Source organism: Mesoplodon densirostris, chromosome 17 (genome assembly GCF_025265405.1).
Source record: "Mesoplodon densirostris isolate mMesDen1 chromosome 17, mMesDen1 primary haplotype, whole genome shotgun sequence".
Taxonomy (NCBI): Eukaryota; Metazoa; Chordata; class Mammalia; order Artiodactyla; family Ziphiidae; genus Mesoplodon; species Mesoplodon densirostris.
The window spans coordinates 24,946,277-24,969,463 of NC_082677.1; the positions used below are offsets into that span (position 1 = coordinate 24,946,277).

The 23,187-nt window shown below is 37.0% G+C and overlaps 1 protein-coding gene across 2 annotated transcripts in view; it reads left to right on the top strand.

Moving 5' to 3' along the window:
• Positions 1-23,187, top strand: part of VWA8 (von Willebrand factor A domain containing 8) — a 359,147-nt gene that overhangs the window by 160,302 nt on the left and 175,658 nt on the right. For both annotated transcript variants that reach the window (XM_060079870.1, XM_060079871.1), the window contains exon 21: positions 13,575-13,651. In XM_060079870.1, coding sequence (XP_059935853.1) covers positions 13,575-13,651 — 77 coding nt within the window. The remainder of the gene's footprint in view (positions 1-13,574; positions 13,652-23,187) is intronic.

The following is a 23,187-nucleotide window of genomic DNA, read 5'->3' on the forward strand; positions in this document are numbered from 1 at the left end:
CTCTTCTTTCTCCCATCTTTGCCTGTTGAAATCCTTCCAATCTCAGAGGGCAGTGTGGTGTCATGGAAAAGCAGAAAGCTGGGAACCCATAGATCTATCTTCCTGTGCAGATTTTTCAACTCTGTATGTGATATTGGATAGATTGCTATTCCTCCTTAAAGGGCTTTGCCTTTTTTCTTTTCTTTCTGTTTCTTATCTATAAAATGATAGGATTGGAATGGGTGTTTTCTAAGGTCCCTCTGGCTGTAATATTCCATAATATGCTTCTTTAATAAAGTCATCCTGAGCACTTCAGCCTGAAGGTTTGGCCTCATTCTCTGAACTCTTACAGCACGTCATTTCTAGATTTCTTTTGACTTCTGTCAGACTTATGCGTCCACCTGCCACCTCTCTACTGAAAAGAGAGAGCCCCTTGATAAGTCTTAGTTATTTTTGCAACCTCCCTGATGCCTTGCATACAATAGACATTCAACAAATATATTTTAGAGGACTGCCTAGAATAAATGTCTAATGAGTAGCCAAAATGATTTAGAAGTAATATCAATTTAAAATTTAGGCTTACTTGGTTTATTTTCAGGAGATTCCAAGACAAATTGACTAAATTTCTTATTCAGTAAATTTGCAACTGTTTGGTGAAGGAAACAGTGAATAAGACAGAATCTAAGGAGTAAGAGAAAATACTTAAATGGCCCAAACAACTGGGTATGATTATATTACTGATGGGATCTGATCAGAGACTGGCAGCATTATCACTAGGACAGAATAATGAAACACTAATTATTTAATTTTTCTAATAATAATTAAGTGCTAATTAGTATTTAGCTAATTAAATGAGATATAACTTTGCACATACTTACATTTACCAAGTCAGCGAGTGAAAACTGGATTTAAGGTGGCTGGTTAAAATCTAAATAGAACTTTTTGAGTGCCTTAGCCAACTTCATTTCCTTTCAAACTTGTTTTCAAAAACTAACATCTGTGTTAAGATATGAACAAGATTCTGTGGTCAGACTTTTATTTTTTCCCAGCTTTATTGAGGTAGAATTGACAAAAAAATGCATTTAAAGTGTACAACATGATGATTTGATATAACCATACATTCTGAAAGGATTCCCCCCATCAAGTTAATTAATATATCCATCACCTCACGTATTTACCTTTTTTGTGTGAGAACATTTAAGTTTTACTGTCTTAGCAAATTTCAATTATACAATACAGTGTTATCAACTGTAGGTACCATGTTATACTAATATATAATATATATTACTAATATATATAATATTATATATTATATAACTTATATATATAGATATATAAAAAACTAATATATCCTCAGACCTTATTCACCTTATAAGTGAAAGTTTGTACCCTTTTACTAACCTCTCCCTATTTCCTCTACTGCTCAGACCTGGGCAATCACTTTTCTACTTTGTCTCTATGAGTTCAACCTTTTTTTTTTCTTTTTAAGATTCCACATATAAGTGATACCATGCAGTATTTGTCTTTCTCTATTTGTCTTATTTCACTTAGCATAAGGGTCATTATGGTTAGACCCTTGATTGCTTCCATTTGGTGTGTAGGAGGGGGAAGGAGCCATCTGTAGTATTTGCCAGCAAATGCAGAACAAGTACCCCATGGACATGTGTTTTTCTAAGGACTGGTATGCAGTTATGTGTTCTCTTTCCCCGTGCTTTCCTCCGAGTCCTGATCATCTAGGAGATATATCTTTTTCAGGAGTGTGTACTTTTGCAGTCATAGTAACTCAGGTCCTCCGTGGATACATTTGAAAACACCCTACTTTATTTATCAGTGGTATTTCAGTACCTTAATATCTTACACACCTTCTCATCTTCACCCTTTATCCGTCTTGTGAACCAAAACAATGAGAAAAGAAAAAGACCAGGAAGTGAAGCTACAGCTGGTAAGTTAAGGTCTACTGATGCTCAGCTGTCACGGGGTAGTGTCACTGGTGTTTTCCCTCAAATGAAAAGTGACAACCATCTGGGAAAACACCTATTTCAATTACATGATTTAGTTTGAAACTAAGTAAACCATTTGTAGCAATTGATCAGGCTCCTTTTCTCTTTCTAAAACATTACATGATGACTACTCAAAAAAAAAACCCCAAAACAAAAAAACAAGTCAGTTAGAATTGAAGCTTTGGGGATTAAATATTGGCAGAGAAGCCAGTAGTAGGTTGTTATAATTATACAATAAAGTGTAATGAATGCTGTTAATACAAACTGTCTATAGATTGATACAGTTTACCCAGCCTTCTGTTTTGCAAACTAAAACCTGGCTGAAGTTCATGAAAGAAACTTTTCAATAGTCGAAGTTGTCAATTTAGAGATGTTTTGAAAGATTGCTGTTACCAGTAGCAACTTTTACAATGAGGAAATAAAAGGGAATACGTGTTGATTTTGAGGTATCTCAAGGTTTATCATCTTTATTGAGCCTAATCCCATCTTTTCTTTCCATGTAATACTATCTTTTCTAAGAATCTTTGACGTTAGACAAGGTTTCATAACAGTTGGGAAGCTAAAAACAAGTCTATAAAATCACTTACCATAGCAAAATAAAGTAGGCCACATCTTCTTTTGGTGAAATAAAATTTTTTTTTAATCTTTTCAATTTTCTTTGTGGGATGTTATGGCACAGCACATCGACTGTCCAGTAAATGAAGCAGAATTGCTGCCTGTCAGCCAAAAGGGATAGGGTGCCCTGAAATTACACGTTTGATGCTCCCTAAGTATACAATGCTTCATATCGTAGAACCACTTTAGTATGCTGCTACATGCATTATTTTCTACTTACTGTAATTATAACATTACATGTAACTTTCACGCAATTAGGAGTTTCATGCTGGCTTTTTAAAAAAATCATAGCATGACTTTCTATTTATTTCAGCTTTACTGACAGGGAAAAAAGAGAAATGGCTATTTACTTTCAAGCCAGTAATGCTTTTTTTGTCACAACTCTACTCAAGAATAAGCTTTCTTCCTCCCCATATCTTATTTTCTTTTGATTTACAGAGCTATATTCTATTTGATATACAAAGCATTTGTTGTGAATATTTTGGGTTATAGATTCAGCTTATAGGTGCATAATGTTTTTGTTGTTTAAAAACTCCTTAACGGGGCTTCCCTGGTGGTGCAGTGGTTGAGAGTCCGCCTGCCTATGCAGGGGACACGGGTTCGTGCCCCGGTCTGGGAAGATCCCACATGCCACGGAGCGGCTGGGCCCGTGAGCCATGGCCGCTGAGCCTGCGCGTCCGGAGCCTGTGCTCCGCAATGCGAGAGGCCACAGCAGTGGGAGGCCCGCGTACGGGAAAAACAAAAAAACAAAAAAAACTCCGTAAGAATAAACTTATGTTTCTGAATAAGAATACTTAAGTTTTGAGAGGCAGTTGCGTTTTATCAGATACTTGAAGGAAGAAATATTTTAGTAATGTGGCGTTCTAAAATGCTCAGGTACCCCCCTTATGTAAGAATTACTTTTAAAATATATAGTATTTGTTTTAAGAAATGAAAATTTAATCATCTGCATATAATGTTTCCTGATTTCTGATGTTAGGCAAATTGCAAAGCAAGTCATCAAAATTTAATTTATATTTAATGAGGCACAACTAATAATTCACAATTACTTCTACATGAATATAGTCCAATAATTTGCCAGATTTGTCAACCTTTTTTTTTTTTTTTTTTTCCATTTTAAGCGAGTCCTTTGTATCATTTTACCAGATAATAGCACTCTGGTGAAATTTTTATACTTAAGCTGTCCTTGTATTCCACAGTCTATATTTTTTACCTTTACCAAAATTCTAATATATTTTGTCTTCCTTAAAAAATAAAGAGTCAGCTCTGGCTGATTTTCATAGGGGAGGCCTTCTCTGTCTGACTTCCATGTGCTTTATGTTTCTAGAGTGCTGATTCTTTAGGTACTCTTTCCAATTCCATGGCACTTTCTGACTTATCAGCAGTGAGATAAATCTTAGAAAGCAACTCTTAATTTTATTAATATTTTCCTGCTAAAAGTTGAAAGTGGCTCCCCCTTGCCTATCAGATAAAATCTCTTTCATAGGGAAACACTCAAAACAACCTATGACCTGGCTCTAAACCTCTTGTATAGTTCTAGTTCTTCCAGGTCAGAGTTTCTTACCCTCCCTAAGTATACTATGCCCTTTTGTTCTCCCAGCCATTTTTCATATTGTTTGTTTCATATGGTGCTTCTTCCCCTCATCTTTGCCTGTGAAAATCCTACAGTTTTCAAGAGCTCGGATTTTTTTCCTCTATGAAGCCTGTCTTAGACACCCCCAAATAGAAATAATCTTGTTTTCCTGTGAACGTTTATAGTATTTTATCACTATCTAATTCATCTTTCTTTTAAGGTTGTTGTGATTTTTTAATTTCATCTATAATTGAATTACAAATTTCTTATGAGCAAGGATTAAAAATAGTAATAATTGTTACGTTTTACAATTTCCAATATACTTAAAAAAATCATTTCATTTAGTTCTACAGCAACGCTTTGGGATAAATATTTTTATTTTCCATACTTTACAAATAAGCAGACTGAAACTCAAGAGGTTAAAATATTTGCTCAAGATCACATAGCTAGTTAATGATTGAGTTAGGACTCAGATCTCCAAAGGTCATGCATTTTTTTCACCATACCACACTAACTCTTATACTAGTAATACAACGACAATAATAATAGTGTATAATAGCTCACTTATGTTGAGTGCTTGTAATAGGCCAGGAACTATGCTTTACATACATACAGGGCATTTTAAAATTTTCTATTATGAAACTTTTTAATATATTCTATAAAAAGTAGGGTATATAATGAACTCCTTTGTACCCATAACTTAGTTTCAACAATTATCAGCATTTTGTTCATCTTGTTTAATCTGTATTGAACATATTATCTATATGTTGTCTTTTAATACATCATTCTTTTACATAATGCATTTTTCTTACAGTAGCTCAGTTTTTATCTCTAATATAATCACAATCCCATTATTACACCTAACAAGTTAATAATAACCCCTTCATATACTCTGATACCCTATTTTCAATTTTCCTCAGTTATCTCCAAAGTGTCATTTTACAGTTGGTTTGTTTCAATCAGCATCCAAACAATGCATGATCATTGCATGTAGTTGATGTACCTCCTGAGTCCCTTTGAAAGTTGAAAGATACATTCTCCTGTTCTCTTTTTTTTTTTTTTTTTTTCTTTTTGCGGTATGCGGGCCTCTCACTGTTGTGGCCTCTCCCGTTGCGGAGCACAGGCTCCGGATGCGCAGGCCCAGCGGCCATGGCTCACGGGCCCAGCCGCTCCGCGGCATATGGGATCCTCCCAGACCGGGGCACGAACCCGTATCCCCTGCATCGGCAGGCGGACTCTTAACCACTGCGCCACCAGGGAGGCCCTCTCCTGTTCTCTTTATCCTTAGAGGTATTGACCCAGTTTCATGAATATAAACATTTTATCAGAATTATACCAATATCAATGAACTTCCAATGAGGAAGTATTTTCTAAAGTAAATTTCATTAAGCCAATTTAACTTCTTGATTAATTTACATAATGAAATTAAACCATATTCATTTCTTCCAGGCTAGAAATTTCTTTTTTTTTTAATAAATTTATTTTATTTTTGGCTGCGTTGGGTTTTCGTTGCTGCATGCGGGCTTTTCTCTAGTTGTGGTGAGCAGGGGCTACTCTTTGTTGCGGTGCGTGGGCTTCTCATTGCGGTGGCTTCTCTTGTTGCAGAGCATGGGCTGTAGACGCATGGGCTTCATTAGTTGTGACACAAGGGCTCAGTAGTTGTGGCTCACGTGCCCTAGAGCGCAGGCTCAGTAGTTGTGGCGCACGGGCTTAGTTGCTATGCAGCATGTGGGATCTTTCTGGACCAGGGCTTGAACCCGTGTCCCCTGCATTGGCAGATGGATTCTTAACCACTGCGCCACCAGGGAAGCCCTAGAAATTTCTTTCTGAATTTCTTCACAGGCTTTTTTCCCTGAATTTTCATAGCATTTAATTTTGAAATCTTTTATACACTATGAAAATCAGTAAACATACATTTAATACTCACTAAGGAGGACTCTATATACATTGTTATTACATAATTCTATATAATCCTTTGTATCTCATACAATCTATTAATTATAGGCTTGTAATTAATGGACTTAGTTTTTTCCTGGTATAGGCTTAGTAAATGTTTGTTGAATTATTTAGTATTGAGATGCTGTGAATATTTTATTGCCAAAATTAAAGAATGTGTGAATTTTGTTAATTAATCATTTGAACTGAGCCCTGGCAGATTGCTAATGTGTCACATCAGAAATATACCATGTTGCTATGCCAGAATACTTATGTAATATCTGTAGAGGGGCTGAACAGTTTGTCCAGAAATTTTCCCGCCTGTGTCCCCAGCTGGTAGTGGCAGCAGGGAATTTGATAACTAAATGTGCCCTGTTTCTAGTAGCTACAGCGGCCTAGGAGTCCTAAGGCTATGGAATATTTGGTTTCATCAAATATAATGACACTCATCTTTATTTTATATTACATTATTTTGTATCCTTTCTCAAACCTCTTGCTATGAAGTTGCCTGAATTGCAATATGGAAATTCTTTGCCATGCTGCACATTCTCTCTAACATTCAGTTTATCTGTCCAGTGTTTCTTAGTGAATATTTTTCTTGCCTTTGTTCTGAATTTGTATATTACTTTTGTAGACACATTGATTTTTTTTCCCCACAGTATTTGTTACGGATGCTTTGGTCATACCTAATGACCAAACTACCAAAGAATATATCTTTGCCATTTATAGCAACACATTATTTCAAAGGGAAAGTGCAGGGAGGTGGATTTTATTGTTCCTGTTTGAAAAGGAGGTTTTGACTTTGCCAGGGAACTTTACAAGTAGGTTTAAAGCCATGCAAACTGGTAGTGCGATTGAAAAGCATGTCGTTTTGTCTGACTTCCGGGTACCGTTTTCTGACTCTGTTACAGGGAACCCATTTATGGAAATGTTTGGGATTGTGTACTATTTAGTGTTAATTTTTTTCTGATTACATAAGTAATGCATGTTCACTGACAGAATTTGGAAAATAAGAAACTTCCAGTGAGTCATAAAGCAGTGACCTCTCATTTTGTTATTGGATTAAAATATTAGAATAAGATAGTGTTTAGAGATCAGCTTGTCTAGTCCCTCTTTATTCAAATGAATAAAGATGGTGGTAGAAACCTGCACCTGAGACAGATTAAGGAGGTATTATTGTCTGAGTCTCCCAACTGCTAGTATAATGAGTATATTTTCAGGCACTTTGGACAAAGAATTAGAAGTTTCAACGTTTGATGGAAATTTTATGGTTATAAAAAAGCAGCCGCAATTTATTTCTCCTGATTCTGTTGTAATGTTAGTTTTCTTTTTGTTATTTTTGACTGCACTTGGTATTTGTTGATGATATCCATACAGTAGCTTTTCTAAAAGGAAAATTAGGACCCTATGAAAAAAGTCTTTAAGTATTATACAAACTGAGCTGTGAAAGTTATTGAAGAATTAGGGGGAACTGGAAGGAAGGCCCAAACATAAGAGGCCTCAGAGAGCATGAGGGAAAGCTGAACACCGGCTGTGGCAAACACTCACCTGGTGTCCATTTAAAAAGCTACTTCAGAAGAAAAGTTCCAGCTTGACTTCCTCACCTTCTCCCTCCTGAACCTTGGATACCATACAGGGAGTTCCTGGACACATGTTTTAGACTATTTTATAACCTTGGAGTAACTGATCTTTGACTCCACGACATTAGCCTATAAACTCCCACGTAAAGCAATTCAGGGAGGCTACCTCCTGACATTCTGTTTTGCCATATAGTGAAACAGAAAACAGCCCAATCTTTTAAGTCAGAGTGGATTTGCCTTCAAAATCCCATTGTGTGCAGGGTCTTAATTGCTTAGAACTTAAGTTTGCTTTTCTCTAAAACAGGAGCATTACCTCCTACTGACATGGCTGGCTTGAGGATTTGAGTGGTAAAGCACTGAAAGAGCGTGTATGCATGTAGCAGCGGGCTCCATAAATGTCATTTTCCTCCTCTTTGTTAACACAAAGGGAGCAGAATGTTCCTGAAAGAGGTTTCTACCTCCTTTAGCAAGAGCACATCATACGACTGCCCTTTCCTTTTCGTTCCTTTCCTCAAATGTTAATAGTTATTACCCGCAGGTTACATGTGCGTGCCGGTGAGAGGGACACGGAAGAGGGCCGATCCCGGCCTCAAGGGGTGTGTCCTTCTGCCGAGGCACCTGACACATTACTAAGGTACAGTGTGGTGAGGCCTGTGAAAGACAGTGGTTTAGGGACGCGAAGAGGAAACCATGCTGGTGCTCCGAGTTGAAGGAGAGAAAGCACTGGGAGAGTCAGGCAAAGCTTCAGAGAAGCTGGGACATTTCATCAGAACACTAAGGAGTGAGTGGAAGATGGCAGAGAGATGGGGAAAGGCAGCCTAACTGAGTCAGAAAAAACAACCTCAGCAAAGAAGCAGCCACACAAAGGTTCTGGAGACGGCTGGCTGCTGTTTGGGTGAGACTTGGCAGAGGTTCAGCATGGCACGCATGCAAGTTCATCCGCTGTGAGGGATCCTTCAACATTTCCGTCCCAGGACAATTACTCTTAGCCCAGATCCCACCCCTAGACCCATTTTCTCTTGTCTGCTCTCCGTTCCTCTTTAGCCCTTTTCTCCTGCTCCGCTCCTTGCCCTCCTTGACAAGATATGGATAGACTTTCCCAGTCCTGTATCTTCTAGTCCAGGAAGGCACGCTCTTTTTCTTTATAGGATTTTACTTCTAATCTCTCTGAGGAAACAGGGTAACTGAAATAATGAGCCTGAGAACGTTGAAAGAGTCCCAGAATCTTTCAAAGTTCTTTTTTTTTTTTTTTTTCTTTTTTTGCGGTACGCGGGCCTCTCACTGTTGTGGCCTCTCCCGTTGTGAAGCACAGGCTCCGGACGTGCAGGCTCAGCGGCCATGGCTCACGGGCCCAGCCGCTCCGCGGCATGTGGGATCTTCCCGGACCGGGGCACGAACCCGTGTCCCCTGCATCGGCAGGCAGACTCTCAACCACTGTGTCACCAGGGAAGCCCTCAAAGTTCTTGAAGTCATATCTCTGATCCTTTCTCTCCCAGAAGCTGGAAGCAGCTTTACCTCCTGTCCTCGTGTCTGTGGGGCTTAATATAGCCCTTCTTCCTCCTAACCCTGTAAAGGGCCGTGTGACTCTTACCTCTGTGAAGGTCCTTCTTTCTAGTATGTTGTCACAAAGATCACAATGGGATGGGACGGTAATGATAACAGTAAGTGTCATCCTTATGAGACAATTTGTAGTTTTTAGAATCTCTCATTCTACAGGTTGCTTCTCCCTTTTTAAATTTTCACTCACTGAATATTTTCCTCAGTAAGAGTCAATTATGATGTAAAAACTATTTATTTTGTGCTTTTTAAAATTAAAGGAAACAAATTGTATATACAGAATAATGACTAGTAAATAAAGATAAATATGCACAGGAACAAAATGAAAGCGGTAACAGATTTATTTTGGCAGGTGCACATAGGGTAGTGTTTTGTTTTCGAAATTTACAATTAAGAAAAATGAACATGTGTAGTTTTTATAATGGAAAAATAAGATACTATTTATGTATTTATTCAATTAAAAGTAATCCTGAGGGGCTTCCCTGGTGGCGCAGTGGTTGAGAGTCCGCCTGCCGATGCAGGGGACACGGGTGCGTGCCCCGGTCCGGGAAGATCCCACATGCCGCGGAGCGGCTGGGCCCGTGAGCCATGGCCGCTGAGCCTGCGCGTCCGGAGCCTGTGCTTCACAACGGGAGAGGCCACAACAGTGAGAGGCCCGCGCACAGCAAAAAAAAAAAAAAAAGTAACCCTGAGGATTTTCTGTTCTAGGTGAAAATGATGACTGGAAAGAGCAAATTGCTGTAACTGTTTCCTTTTGCTCAGGATATTTACAGAAATTCCTTCCTAGGTCATGCTTTTAGCATTTCCTTGAAGGAATAATCAGAGCTTTTCAAATGAAGCCAGAAATGACCTGATGAGATCTCTGTTTTAGAAAAATAACTAAACAAATTGTGGACTGGCCGGTTGTAAGTCCAGAGGCAGGAGACCAAAGAGGACCCTTTCTAGGAGTCAGAGCACGATGATGATGGGCTGCCCTGGAGTAGTGACAGAGAATTAGACAGGAAGGAGCAGATATGGGAAGCAGGCACTGCAAAGTGAACATGTTCACAGTTAAACTGCCTTTTTTTAAACTAGACTTTCCTCTCCCACCCAGCAAATGTACTTCCCCTCCCCTATTTCATGTGTCATAAGTAGCATCACCTTCCACCCTGTGGCCCAAGACAGAAAGGTTGATTTCTCCACATCCAGTCCATCACCAAGTCCTGTGAGTTCTTTCCCTTCAATATCTCTTAAATACATTCATTTCTCTCTGCTCCTTACTTTAAGCCACCTTCATCTCCTGCCTGAGCTTTCTAAGGAGTTTCCAAACGGCTTTCCTTTGCTTTCAGTCTTGCTCTCTGCCGGATCATTTCACCAGAGTGATTTTCCAAAAATGAAAATCTGATCCTATCACTCCTCTGCTTCAGTGGCCTTTTGGTGCTTTCAGGAAACAGTCCAAACGCTTTTACGTGGCTTCCAAGACTCCCAGAGCTAGACCCTGCCTCCTGCTCTAGCCTCCTTTCTCACCCTTCCTCATTCCTGCTGCTTGACGTCCCTCAGACCTGTCCAGCTCTCCAGCTCACTAGTACCCACAAGTCTTTACACATATGGTTCTCCCTTCCTGGAACACTCCTCTTTCTGCTCCTTCCCTTTACCTCTTTAATTCCTTGATATTTCAACTGAAATATCACTGTGCATAGTGGGACTTCCTGAGCCCTTAGTTAAGTCTTCAAGCCTTTTGGATGCCCCACAGCAGAACACTTATCACATGGATATCTATTATGTTTGCTTAATTGTCTGTGTTTCCTACTAGATTGTAAGCTATAAGTGTGGCTCAGGGGCTGTAGCTATTTTATTTACCGTTGTATCCTACTCAACTAGTGCAGTACCTATAATGTTAGGTGCTAAAACAGTTGATAAATTAGACAAGGGAGATAAGGAAGGGAGGAGGGAGAGAAGAGAAAGAAAGAAAGAGAGAAAGAAGGAAAGAAAGAAAAAGAAGGAAGGAAGGAAAGGGAGAGAGAAAGAGTGAGAAAGAGTGAGAGTGGGAGGGAGGGAGGAAGGAAAGAGACAGGGAGGAGGAGGGAGGGAGAGAGGGAGGGAAAGAAAGAAAAGAAAGAAAGGGAGGGAGGAAGGAAGGAAAAAAGTTTTGCAAATAGAGACTACAAAGATTCTAGTGACAGTTTGAATGAGATCAGGGAAAAGATAGACAAAAACATTCCGAGATTCATTCATTGAGCAGCTGGGTACATGACAATACTGTTATATTGGGGTTAAAAGAAAAGAAGAGTAAGTCTGGGTGGAAGCATAATGAGTTTAGTATGAACATCTGGTGCAGAAGTTCAGTTCACAATTAGGAATAGGGAGTCTCATCTCAGCTAGAGCTTAGGAAAGAAGTGTGAGCCATATGTGATGACTGAAGTCAAGGGAGTGGGAGGGAGTGGGTGAGTTTCCCAGAGACAGTATATGGAACTAGAAGACATCTGAGGTTGGAGTTCTGAAGACCCTAACATTTGTTAAAAACAAGACAACTGGCCCCAGATGGAGTCACTTATGCTAAATCCTACGTCACAAAACCCAGACTTAACTAGGTAACAGTTTCAGCCTCTCCCAGAAATGGAATCTTAAGCCAATGAGGAATCACTGATCAGCACTAGTGAGGTCATTTGCCTGATAGACCCCCTGCCTTCCCCTAAAGGAAAGTGACCTTGTCCCAAGCTAGTATAACAATTTTGCTAGTATAACTTCCTTGTCCTGCTCCCTTCTGCCTATAAAAGTCTCTCATTTTGTATAGTTCCTCAGAGCTCCTTTCTGTCTGCTAGATGGGATGCTGCCCAATACATGAATCACTGAATAAAGTCAATATGCTCTTTAGGGGCTTCGCTGGTGGTTCAGCGGTTAAGAATCCGCCTGCCAGTGCAGGGGACACGGGTTCGAGCCCTGGTCTGGGAAGATCCCACATGCCGCAGAGCAACTGAGCCCGTGCACCACAGCTACTGAGCCTGCACGCCTAGAGCCTGTGCTCCGCAGCAAGAGAAACCCCCGCTCGCCACAACTAGAGAAAGCCTGCGTGCAGCAACGAAGACCCAACGCAGCCAAAAATAAATAAATTTACTTAAAAAAATAAGATCTTTAAAATTTACTCAGTTGAATTTTTTTTAAAACATATTTAAATAAGACATAGCAAAAGAGCTTCTTAGTGGCAGCCTGGGACTTCACATTGCATTGTCCTACATTTATGGGACTTGTAAGCTCCTAAAACAGTGCTCAGGAGGAGTTTGAAAAGGCATGGCTGATTCTGTAATTTTGGAAGTGGGGAGGGAGCAGGACCTCCCCATAGTAGTTTTTCGTGACTTGTTTCTTTCAAGAAATCCTTTGTATTTCTGACATTACAGTGCATTTATGATATATGTTTTTCTCTAGGTTTCTTGAACAGAGCTGATATATTAACACACATTTTACTCACCTGAATTTATTTACTTAAAATTTTATGTTGATTGCAACACGCCATTTAAAGCTCACATAGCTATTTTACCATACATTCGAATGTAAACATTATAAGAAATCAGTAAGTGTTATTTATTGCTGGAACATATGTTACAGAACTCAGCTTTTTTAACTACTTCTACTCTTCCCACACAACCCACTTGTTAAAAGATTTACATCCCATTAATAGAGTATTCCACCTCTAAGTGAAGACTTTAAAATGGAGCAGTAGCATGGGAGTGGATTCCATTTTTAACAGTCTGTCTGCTACGAAAGGACAGCAACTCTCACCATCAGTAAGTGAGGATGAGAAATGAGGGCATTTCTAGGAAGAGCAGATATAGTTGAGACTTATTAATAAACCCTGGTTATAATTTTAGGTTTCCAAGGTTTTAAAGGACTAAAAAGTAGGATAAAAGGAGAAGAAATTAGTGTTTGATTAAAACAGACATACAGTATTATATTTATCTTTATATAACGAAAACCACACTTCTGAAGAGCTGATTAGAAAAATCATCGTTTTTACACTTACTTGATTTCCTTTAATGCCATTCTTCACATCTGAAATAGATAATATTCTGCTCTAATGTCTGCACGTCAGTGTAAAATTATAGAACAGAAAAAATAAGTCACAGAAGGCTAAAAATAATTATGAATTTCCTTTTAAATAAGAACTTAGGGCTAGTGTATTTAGAAGTAAAATTTTTTTTGAAAAACCTTTATGTCATAGAAGATGTGCTGTATACGTTTACTCGTTTGGTTTTCATTAACAATAAGCTAAAACAGTAAGTAGGTTTTGGTAAGAGATTCTTCTGGTTTGTTTTACCTCCAGACAAAAGTTACTTTTGATGCTTCTTTGTGTAATTACAGGGCGTAGGAAAAAACAAGATTGTTGATAGATTCCTTCACCTGCTCAACAGACCTCGAGAATATATCCAGCTGCACAGGTAAGAGGATAAAACCCACAACCTCTTAAGATCTGGTTTAGTCATTTATTTTGCTCCCAGTACAATTTAAAAAATACTTTCTTAAAGGCCCATTTTTAATATACCAGTTTCATTTCTGTTCCTCCTACTGTTATCTCTCCTCTCCTTAAGAGGTAATAAAACCATGCAAAATTTATTTTTAAAGTGACTAATGCTTTATAAACATGAATTAATAGATATTTTGTGGACAAAGAGTGGTGAACATTACATTCAGAAAGCAGTTTTCATCAACATAAAGGCTCTTAAATTAGAAGAAAAATATGTAGAGACTAAGCCCACTTTCTAACAGGAAGCTAAAATAGCTCACAAGGAGAAACATAAGCTATATGAATCTCAGGTGTGAGATAAGGAAGTCAAAACTATGAAGCAGTAAGTTATTAGTCTCCTTGCCTTCCTTGAAAACACTTCGTGGATTATTTAATTTTGCGTGGTCAGAATGCTGGTCCAGGGATAGCTTTTAGTCAAATAGATTTTCTCAACATGGATTGTTTTTAGCTCTATCAATGAACCTGTTCTGAATATTTTAAAAATAAAATATAAGCAGTAGATCTACCAAAGGGGAGAGAGGAAAAAAAAATCAAGGAATATACCAAGTAATAAGCAACTTAAAAGTAGACTGAATTGTTATTGTTTTAATCCCAGGAAATTAACAAAAATATTGTGTAGTGGAAATAACACTGGATTGAGTTACAAGAATTGGTTTCTGGTTTGGATCCTTTCACTAAATAATGATGTGTTCTTGAGAGAAAAATGTAGGAGAAAAGAAGGTAGAGTTAGTGGACTAAAGGAGAAAGAGAAGAGGACCAAAGTGAAGCTGAGAGATGGTCAAAAACTCCTTCTTGGCATTTACACCTTTGGCTGTGATGGAGTAACTAGTACCAGGTTAGTCCTACCACAGTAAAGAACTGTAAAACTGGACAAGACTCACAAACACTGGGAAAGGAACAACCACTAGGGACTGGTGAGCTGAACAATTACCAGAGCTTCCACATGGTTAAGAGACTTCATTAAACTTACTCCTGGTATTCACAAGATACCCTGTAAAGTTTATGCTTTAGAAGTAGGATCGATCTGCCCCTAGAGTAAAAGCTACTTTATGCCTACCCTTACTAAGTTTAAAAATAACACTTGAAAAAACAAGGATGTTTGCTATTTAACCCTATTTTGTAAGTTTTTCTCATACAAAATGATTTTAAAAGTTAAGGGGATGTATGTTGGGGGAAAATGTTTTGAAAAAAATCAAGCTGATTCAGAAGTGAATTAACTGCTTAGCTGAACAAACTTACCGAGCAATGAAAGAAGAGTACAAAATCCAAACATTTAACAACAGAGCATTCACAATATGAAGCATTCAATAGAATATTACTAGGCATACAGATAAGCAGAAAATAGACCCCAAATGGTCAATAGAAATAGACCCTAAAATGACAGATGATAGAATTAGCAGACAAGGACTGTAAAACAGTTGCCTTAAATATGTTCAAGCATATAAAGGGCATATGAAGGGGGAATGAACATAATGAGGGAATAATTAGGAATTCCCAGTACAGAAATAGCAACCTTAAAAAAGCAGTCTCACATATGGGCAATTAGAGTTTCAAAAAAAAAAAGGACAAAGAATGGGGCAGAGTAATATTTAAAGATGTAATGGTGAAAAAATTTCCAAATTTGATGAAAAGCATGAAGTCACCAATCCAGGAGGCTCAATGAACCTCTAGCAGGATAAGCAGGAAACCACAATAAAGTACATTATAATCAAATTGTTGAAAATTGAAAAGGAAATCTTTAAAGCTGCCAGCGAAAAAAAGACATATTACATATAGGAGGAAAATCATAAAAATGGTGACTGACTTGTCATGAGAAATAAATACCACAATTCAGTGAAATAGTTGTTTTTAAAGAGCCAAAAGAAGTAAAAAAAGTCAGTATACAATAGTATATCTGGCAAAACATTCTTTAGAAATGCAGACATTCTTGGATGAACAAAAACAGAGTATTTTTTACCAGCAAACCTGTATAATATAAGAAAATTACAGTTCAGTATTTCCCATGAGCATAGATACAAAAATCCTTAACAAGTATTAAATCAAATTCAACAATATATAAAAAGGATAATACATCGTAACCAAGTGGGTTTTATCCCAGGAATATAAAGTTGGTTTAACATTTGAAATCAAATCATTTAATTCACTCTATTTACAGCATAAAGGAAAAGCCATGTGATCATTTCAGTCATTGCCAAAAAATAAACAAACAAACAAACAAAAACACTTGGTGAGATGCAGTGCTCATTCATGATAAAATGTTACAGCAAATTACAAATAGCAGGAAACTCCCTCAACCTGTTAAGAGGCATCTATGGAAAACCTATAACTAACTTATATTTAATGGTAAAAAAAAAAAAAAAAAACTAAATACTTTCCTCCTATGATTGAGGAAAAGGCAAGTATATTCACTTTTCTTCATTATGCTAGAGGTCCTAGCCAGTGCAGTAAGGCAAGAAAAAGTAATAAATGGCACATATGTTTAAACAGAAGAAGTAAAATTGTCTAGAGACAACATGATTGTGTATATTAAAAACCCTAAGAAATCAAAAAAAAAAAAAGAAAAAACTATCAGAACTAAAAAGTAAATTGAGCTAGGTCACAGGATACAAGGTCAACGTATAGAATCAGTTGTATTCCTATCTAATTGCAATGGACAATGGGAAAATTAAAATATTTAGATACCTTTTAAAATAGCATAAAAACAGGAAATACTTAGGAATAAATTTAACAAAATTTGTACAAATTTTAATTTACTAATTTTAATAGGGCATGGCAAGGTCATCTCAACTCCTAAACTTCTATAGCTCACCTAATTCATAGCTTCAGAAAATTTCTAGCCTATTCCCATATCATCTCACAGTTCTTCTTTATATGAATTATGCCTTATGTAAACCTAGGAATTTCAACTTACCTTTTTTCTTTTTCTAAGAATTTACTATGTCATGATTACAGGACTAGGTGTTTTAGGAGATATGGAAAGAAATAAGAAACATAATCTCTATCTTTAAGGAGCTGCAATACTGTTCTTGTTTGTGATTATTTCAGTCTTTCATGTTCCACTTAATCTAAAAAATTTAACTCCTTTTTTTCCTCACCTTTAAGCCTTTCCACCAGTTTTTCTTCCTACATGAACAAAGTTTGGGGGAAATAATGAAAGAATCAAAATGTTTGCTAGTTTCACCTGAATAACTTATTTGTAACATATCACAGTTCCAGTTTTTGAGCCACAAGACACGCGGCAAGACCCATATTTTATGTTTTAAGGATGATACAGTGAGCATTGCAGTTATTCATTCTTATTTGTGCTATTTTATCTCTTTCATTTTGGTTTCATTGTGTTTAGTAGTCTGTACTGTTTAGTGGTGCTCTTAAAAATACGTAATTACTTGAAAGTTTTAAGGAAGTATATACTGATGCCACTTACAAATTAGAGCCAAGACAAATGAATTTAAATTTTATATTTTAAAATAATCAAGCAGAAAACCAACTTTTCTCTTAAGGATGACTTCAGAGGTTGAAATCAGCTCTCAAATTTATGCTCAGAAATATGAAAGTCACTTTATATGAGGGTCCCTTTGTATGGTGAGGCAGTTTTTAGATTTCTGTATATTGGACATTAGAATATTTTTAAAGAAATATTGCGCTAGGCTGAGCTAGCTCAATTAATTCTGATTGCAGATTATGAAGGTTAGTTAATACAATCAGCAAGAAAGGAAGCAAAGAAATATAACATGTACTTAGTAATTATTCTTGGGTCTGTGTCACCATCACATTCATTGTAAACAGGCCTTTTGCTTATAATAGTTATAATATAGTTATAGTTATAGTTATATAGTTATATACAATATAGTTATAGTTATAATAGCTTTAATAGTTACAACCCTCAGAATGGGAGAAAATATTTGCAAATAAAGCAACTGACAAAGGATTAATCTCCAAAATTTACAAGCAGCTCATGCAGCTCAATAACAAAAAAAACAAGCAACCCAATCCAAAAATGGGCAGAAGACCTAAATAGACATTTCTCCAAAGAAGATATACAGATTGCCAACAAACACATGAAAGAATGCTCAACATCATTAATCATTAGAGAAATGCAAATCAAAACTACAGTGAGATATCATCTCACACTGGTCAGAATGGCCATTATCAAAAAATCTAGAAACAATAAATGCTGGAGAGGGTGTGGAGAAAAGGGAACACTCTTGCGCTGTTGGTGGGAATGTAAATTGATACAGCCACTATGGAGAACAGTATGGAGGTTCCTTAAAAAACTACAAATAGAACTACCATATGACCCAGCAATCCCACTACTGGGCATATACCCTGAGAAAACCATAATTCAAAAAGAGTCATGTACCAAAATGTTCACTGCAGCTCTATTTACAATAGCATAGCACAGGGAGATCAGCTAGGTGGTTTGTGACCACCTAGACAGGTGGGATAGGGAGGGTGGGAGGGAGGGAGACACAAGAGGGAAGAGATATGGGAACATATGTATATGTATAACTGATTCACTTTGTTATAAAGCAGAAACTAACACACCATTGTAAAGCAATTACACTCCAATAAAGGTGTTAAAAAAAGTTTTAATAAATCTTATTTTTCTAGGAATTATTCCTTGTCTTCTAATTATTGGCATAAAGTTGTTTATAATACCACTTTATGATATTTCAATGTCCTTAGGCCCAGAAATGATATTATCATTTTTATTCCTGGTATTGGTTATTTGCCTTCTCTCTTTTTTTCATGATCAGTTTTGCCAGGAGTTATCAGTATTATTGGTCTGTTCAAGCAACCAGCTTTGGCACTGTTGAATGTCTCTTTTGTATGTTTCTTTGCTATTTCAGTAATTTCTTATTTTATCTTTATTATACCCTTTCTTTTATTTTCTTTGGATTTAAAGTGCTATTTATTTTTAAACTTTTTTATATGAATGATTAATTGATTTTCAACCTTTATATGTGTTTGAGGCTGTCTATATTTGAATCTCTTTTTGAGTCTTGGTTTTCTCATCTCTGAGTAATAGAAGTTGACAAGGTCATTTTTAATATCTCTTAGGTCTTTATTCTAATATCTTTGAATAGGCAAGAAGAAGACAGTATTCAATGTGCTTTCGAAAGTTTAGAAGATTAGAGATACAGTCATCCCTCATTATTTGTAGGGGATTGGTTCTAGGACCCCCATGGATGCTAAAATCCACAGATGCTCAAGTCTCTTATATAAAATGGTGCAGTATTTGCATATAACCTGTGCACATCCCCCCATATACTTTAAATCATCTCTATATTACTTATAATACCTAATACAATATAAATGTTATATAAATAGTTGTAAATACAGTGTAAATGTAGTGTGAATAGTTGCCACATGACAAATTCTAGTTTTGCTTTTTGGAACTTCTGGAATTTTTTGTTGTCCCAAATATTTTCAATGTGAGATTGATTGATCCATGATGCAGAAACTGTGAATACAAAGGGCCAACTGTACTATGCTTTCCTTTCTACCTAGAATGTCCCTTATATCAATCTTTTGTTGAAAAGTAACAAATAATTCATAAATAGTAGAGAAGTACCTGCTGATTATATCCCATGGTAATTCTGATATTGGCTACATAAATATATTTTCTATGAAAAAACTTTCTAAATTCAAAATGTAATAAAATTTTCAAAGTTACAAATTTTTATTATTTTTGCTTATATCACTCATTGCTATATCATTGATTGATGATAGTATTACAAATAAAATATCTACTCATTTAGATACTGGGGTACCTCTATTTGTCAGTATTTGATATTTAATTTGTTATGTAAAGCTGGAAGTAAAAAAATCTCCATTTCTGTTTAAAATATATATTATTAAAGGATTTTCATTAAATAGACTGACATTCCCACTAATTTCAATATGGACTGTTTTTTTCTTTATTATGTACAACTTTATGACTATATTTGTCATAAAATTAAAGCTCATGAAATTGCCTTAAGAGAAACATATGTTTTAAAAGATCTAAAAATAGCAATCACAAAAATGTTCAGAACTTCTCTGATCTATGGGTGACCTATTTAACGTCGTTAACTCTGTCAATTTTAGATTCCTTTTAATGGATTTGCAATGTTACCATCTAAGTAATCAGTCACACTCAATTTAGTTTATGGATGCATTCCAACAAAATTAGTTATGCGCCATTCAAAACATAATCTTGATAAGTAAAACCATCACCAAACATACATGAAGAAAACATACAACCAACGTACTTTTGAGTATGGCCATCTTATGTTTTAATGATCAGATCTCATAAAATGAGCAAGCTAGGCAATTCATGTTTTTAGTTAAAATCAAGATGTTGTCCTAAGAGTATGATTTAGATAATTTAAAAGATTAATGAGTATAATGACTTTTATGGTATATATTTCAAGCAGAGGAGACTACATGGCTCACATTTGTGAAGTGTATTTATTTACTTCTTTTCCCACAATATTATGTTAATTTGACATTAAAGAGGACACTTGATATGTCTACTTCTGTAGCTATATTTCCTCCTTGGATAAAAGTATACTTCTGTATTAAAATCAGAATTATCTTAGTTTTGAAATTCTTATGTTACCAGATTTTTTTCATCTGCTACCCTTCATATAAGAAGACGATGGCACAGGTCCAATCATTAGCATGACCCATATGCTTGTTTATTTTTCTAATACTGGTGCCCATTGTAAATATAGAGTTTTCAGGTCCCCCAGCAAAGTCCCAGCTTTCTCTTCAGTGAGATTTTCCCAGTGTATGCTCAGCTTATTCCAGACTGAACCATTCTCTGTCCTACTCACAAGTTTTGAACTTGTATGCATACCTGTCTTTATTCTTCCCTCTAAAATATACTCTGTTTCTCCCTGAATACTTCAAGATTTGATCCACTGTTATTTTGCATGGAACTTTTCTGATTTGTTATTCTGGGTGTATTTGTTCCCTCCTCTGAAACTCCACAGGACTGAATTTGTACCACTGTGATAGAAAGAACGTGGATTTTAAAAGATAAAATTATGTCTCTACCATTAACTTTTTTTTATAATTATTAAAAACTTTAATAATTTTTAAAAATTTAATCATTTAGATTTTTTTAAAACATCTTTATTGGAGTGTAATTGCTTTACAATGGTGTGTTAGTTTCTGCTTTATAACAAAGTGAATCAGCTATACATATACGTATATCCCCTTATCTCCTCCCTCTTGCGTCTCCCTCCCACTCTCCCTATCCCAAGCCTCTAGGTGGTCACAAAGCACCGAGCTGATCCCCCTGTGCTATGCGGCTGCTTCCCACTAGCTATCTATTTTACTTTTGGTAGTGTATATATGTCCATGCCACTCTCTCACTTCGTCCCAGCTTACCCTTCCCACTCCCCATGTCCTCAAGTCCATTCTCTACCTCTGTGTCTTTATTCCTGCCCCTAGGTTCTACCATTAACTTTTATGTGGCCTTGAACTCCTTGAGTCCTAATTTCTTTACCTACCAAATTGAAATAATAATACCCTTCAAGATGGTTGTGAAAATTAGGTGAAAATGTTTGCCAAGGACCAACCACAATGTCTGGCACATTTTAGGTACCTAAATACTCAAGCTAACTCATAACTATTAGTTTCTTGCCAATACCCCACTTCCTCTCACTCTGATTTGCATTATAATTTCTATATATTATGTCCATCCCCCCCTCCCCCAGTCATGCCTCCCCAACTAAATCAGGAATTTTTTGAAGGCAGGAGTCAGGTTTATTCATTATATATTAATTCATTTCACCTAATTTGTATTTATTAGATTCCTGTTGTTTGCCCATAGCTGTTTGGGGGCACGGATGGTGTACAGTCATTCCTAGTATCTGTAGGGGATTGATTCCAAGATCCCCACGAATACCCAAATCCAAGGATGCTCAGGTCCCTTATATAAAATGGCATAGTATTTGCATATAACCTACACATGTCCTCCCATATGCCTTAAATCATCTCTAGGTTACTTATAATACCTAATACAATGTAAATGCTATATAAATAGTTATAAATGCTATATAAATAGTGGCTGGCTCACAGCAAATTCAAGTTTTGCTTTCTGGAACTTTGAGATTTTTTTTTCAAATGTTTGAGTCCTTAGATGCAGAACCTGTGGGTGTGGAGGGCTGACTGTATAGATGATGATATTGATTTTGACTAGATGTGCTTGCTTGCTTGTCAGTGGGTGAGAATACGTCAACATTTATAATACAGTGTTGTATATAAGCCAAGAAAGAAACATGTGCAGGTTCTGTGGGACCCTTGAAGAGAGGCACCCAACCCTCTGAATGTATGCATATGATTTGGTGGAAGGGGTCTGGAGAAGGTGGCACTCAAACTGAGTCTTTAGGGATAAGTAGGAGTTTTCTAAGTGCAGAACACAGAACAAGGCATTGTAGTTATTGAAAACAAGCTGTCTAGGGCTTCCCTGGTGGCGCAGTGGTTGAGAGTCTGCCTGCCGATGCAGGGGACACGGGTTCGTGCCCCGGTCCGGGAAGATCCCACATGCCGCGGAGCGGCTGGGCCCGTGAGCCATGGCCGCTGAGCCTGCGCGTCTGGACCCTATGCTCCATGACGGGAGAGGCCACAACAGTGAGAGGCCCGTGTACCGCAAAAAAAAAAAAGAAAAGAAAAGAAAACAAGTTGTCTATAAGTAGGAAGTGAAGGCAGCTTGGGTAGCATGGAATGTATGTGGGTGGATGCAAGAGTTGATGCCAAGAGGAAGATGTGGACCTTGTGGGGGCTTCATGGGCCTTGCTGAGGTTGGATTTTATCCTGAATGCAATGTGATGGCATTAAAGCAAGATCATTAGGACCATAGTCTGTGGGTAGATCAGAGTCAGATGAGACTTGAATCACAGAGAACAGTAGGAGGTGATTGCAGTAATCCAGATAAAATTGTTGGCGCCAAACAAACATAGTGGCAATGAAAACGGGAAGAAGGGAAGTGGTGAAGTGGGTTTAACTGGCTAATTTTAGGTTAATAACTGTATGGAGGCTGAGGAGAAGCAAGAAGAGTGGACAAAGGGAGGACTACTGCATGGCACTGTAGATGCTTATTGTTAAAACCCTTGTCTTTCCCCTTTCATATTTTTGTATACTTTTTCTTTATGAAATCAAATGAGATAAAAGGAAGTGTAAAACTGTAGCACTGACCTTCTCCATATCAAATATCCTGGACTGAATGATGAAATGCTTTAAAAAGCACAGCATATTTCAACATACAAGGCTTTCCTCAATCTGAAGAAAACTGAATGTGACAGTATAAATTTTGAAATTCACAAAGTCCCAAAGGGCAAATAGATGTATCAGTAAGAAATAGAAAAACTAAAAGCTTTTTTGAAGTCTCATGGAAAAAGTTATTATTGAGCCATCGAGACATTCTGATAAGAGCAACAGAGAACTGGAGATGTGTCT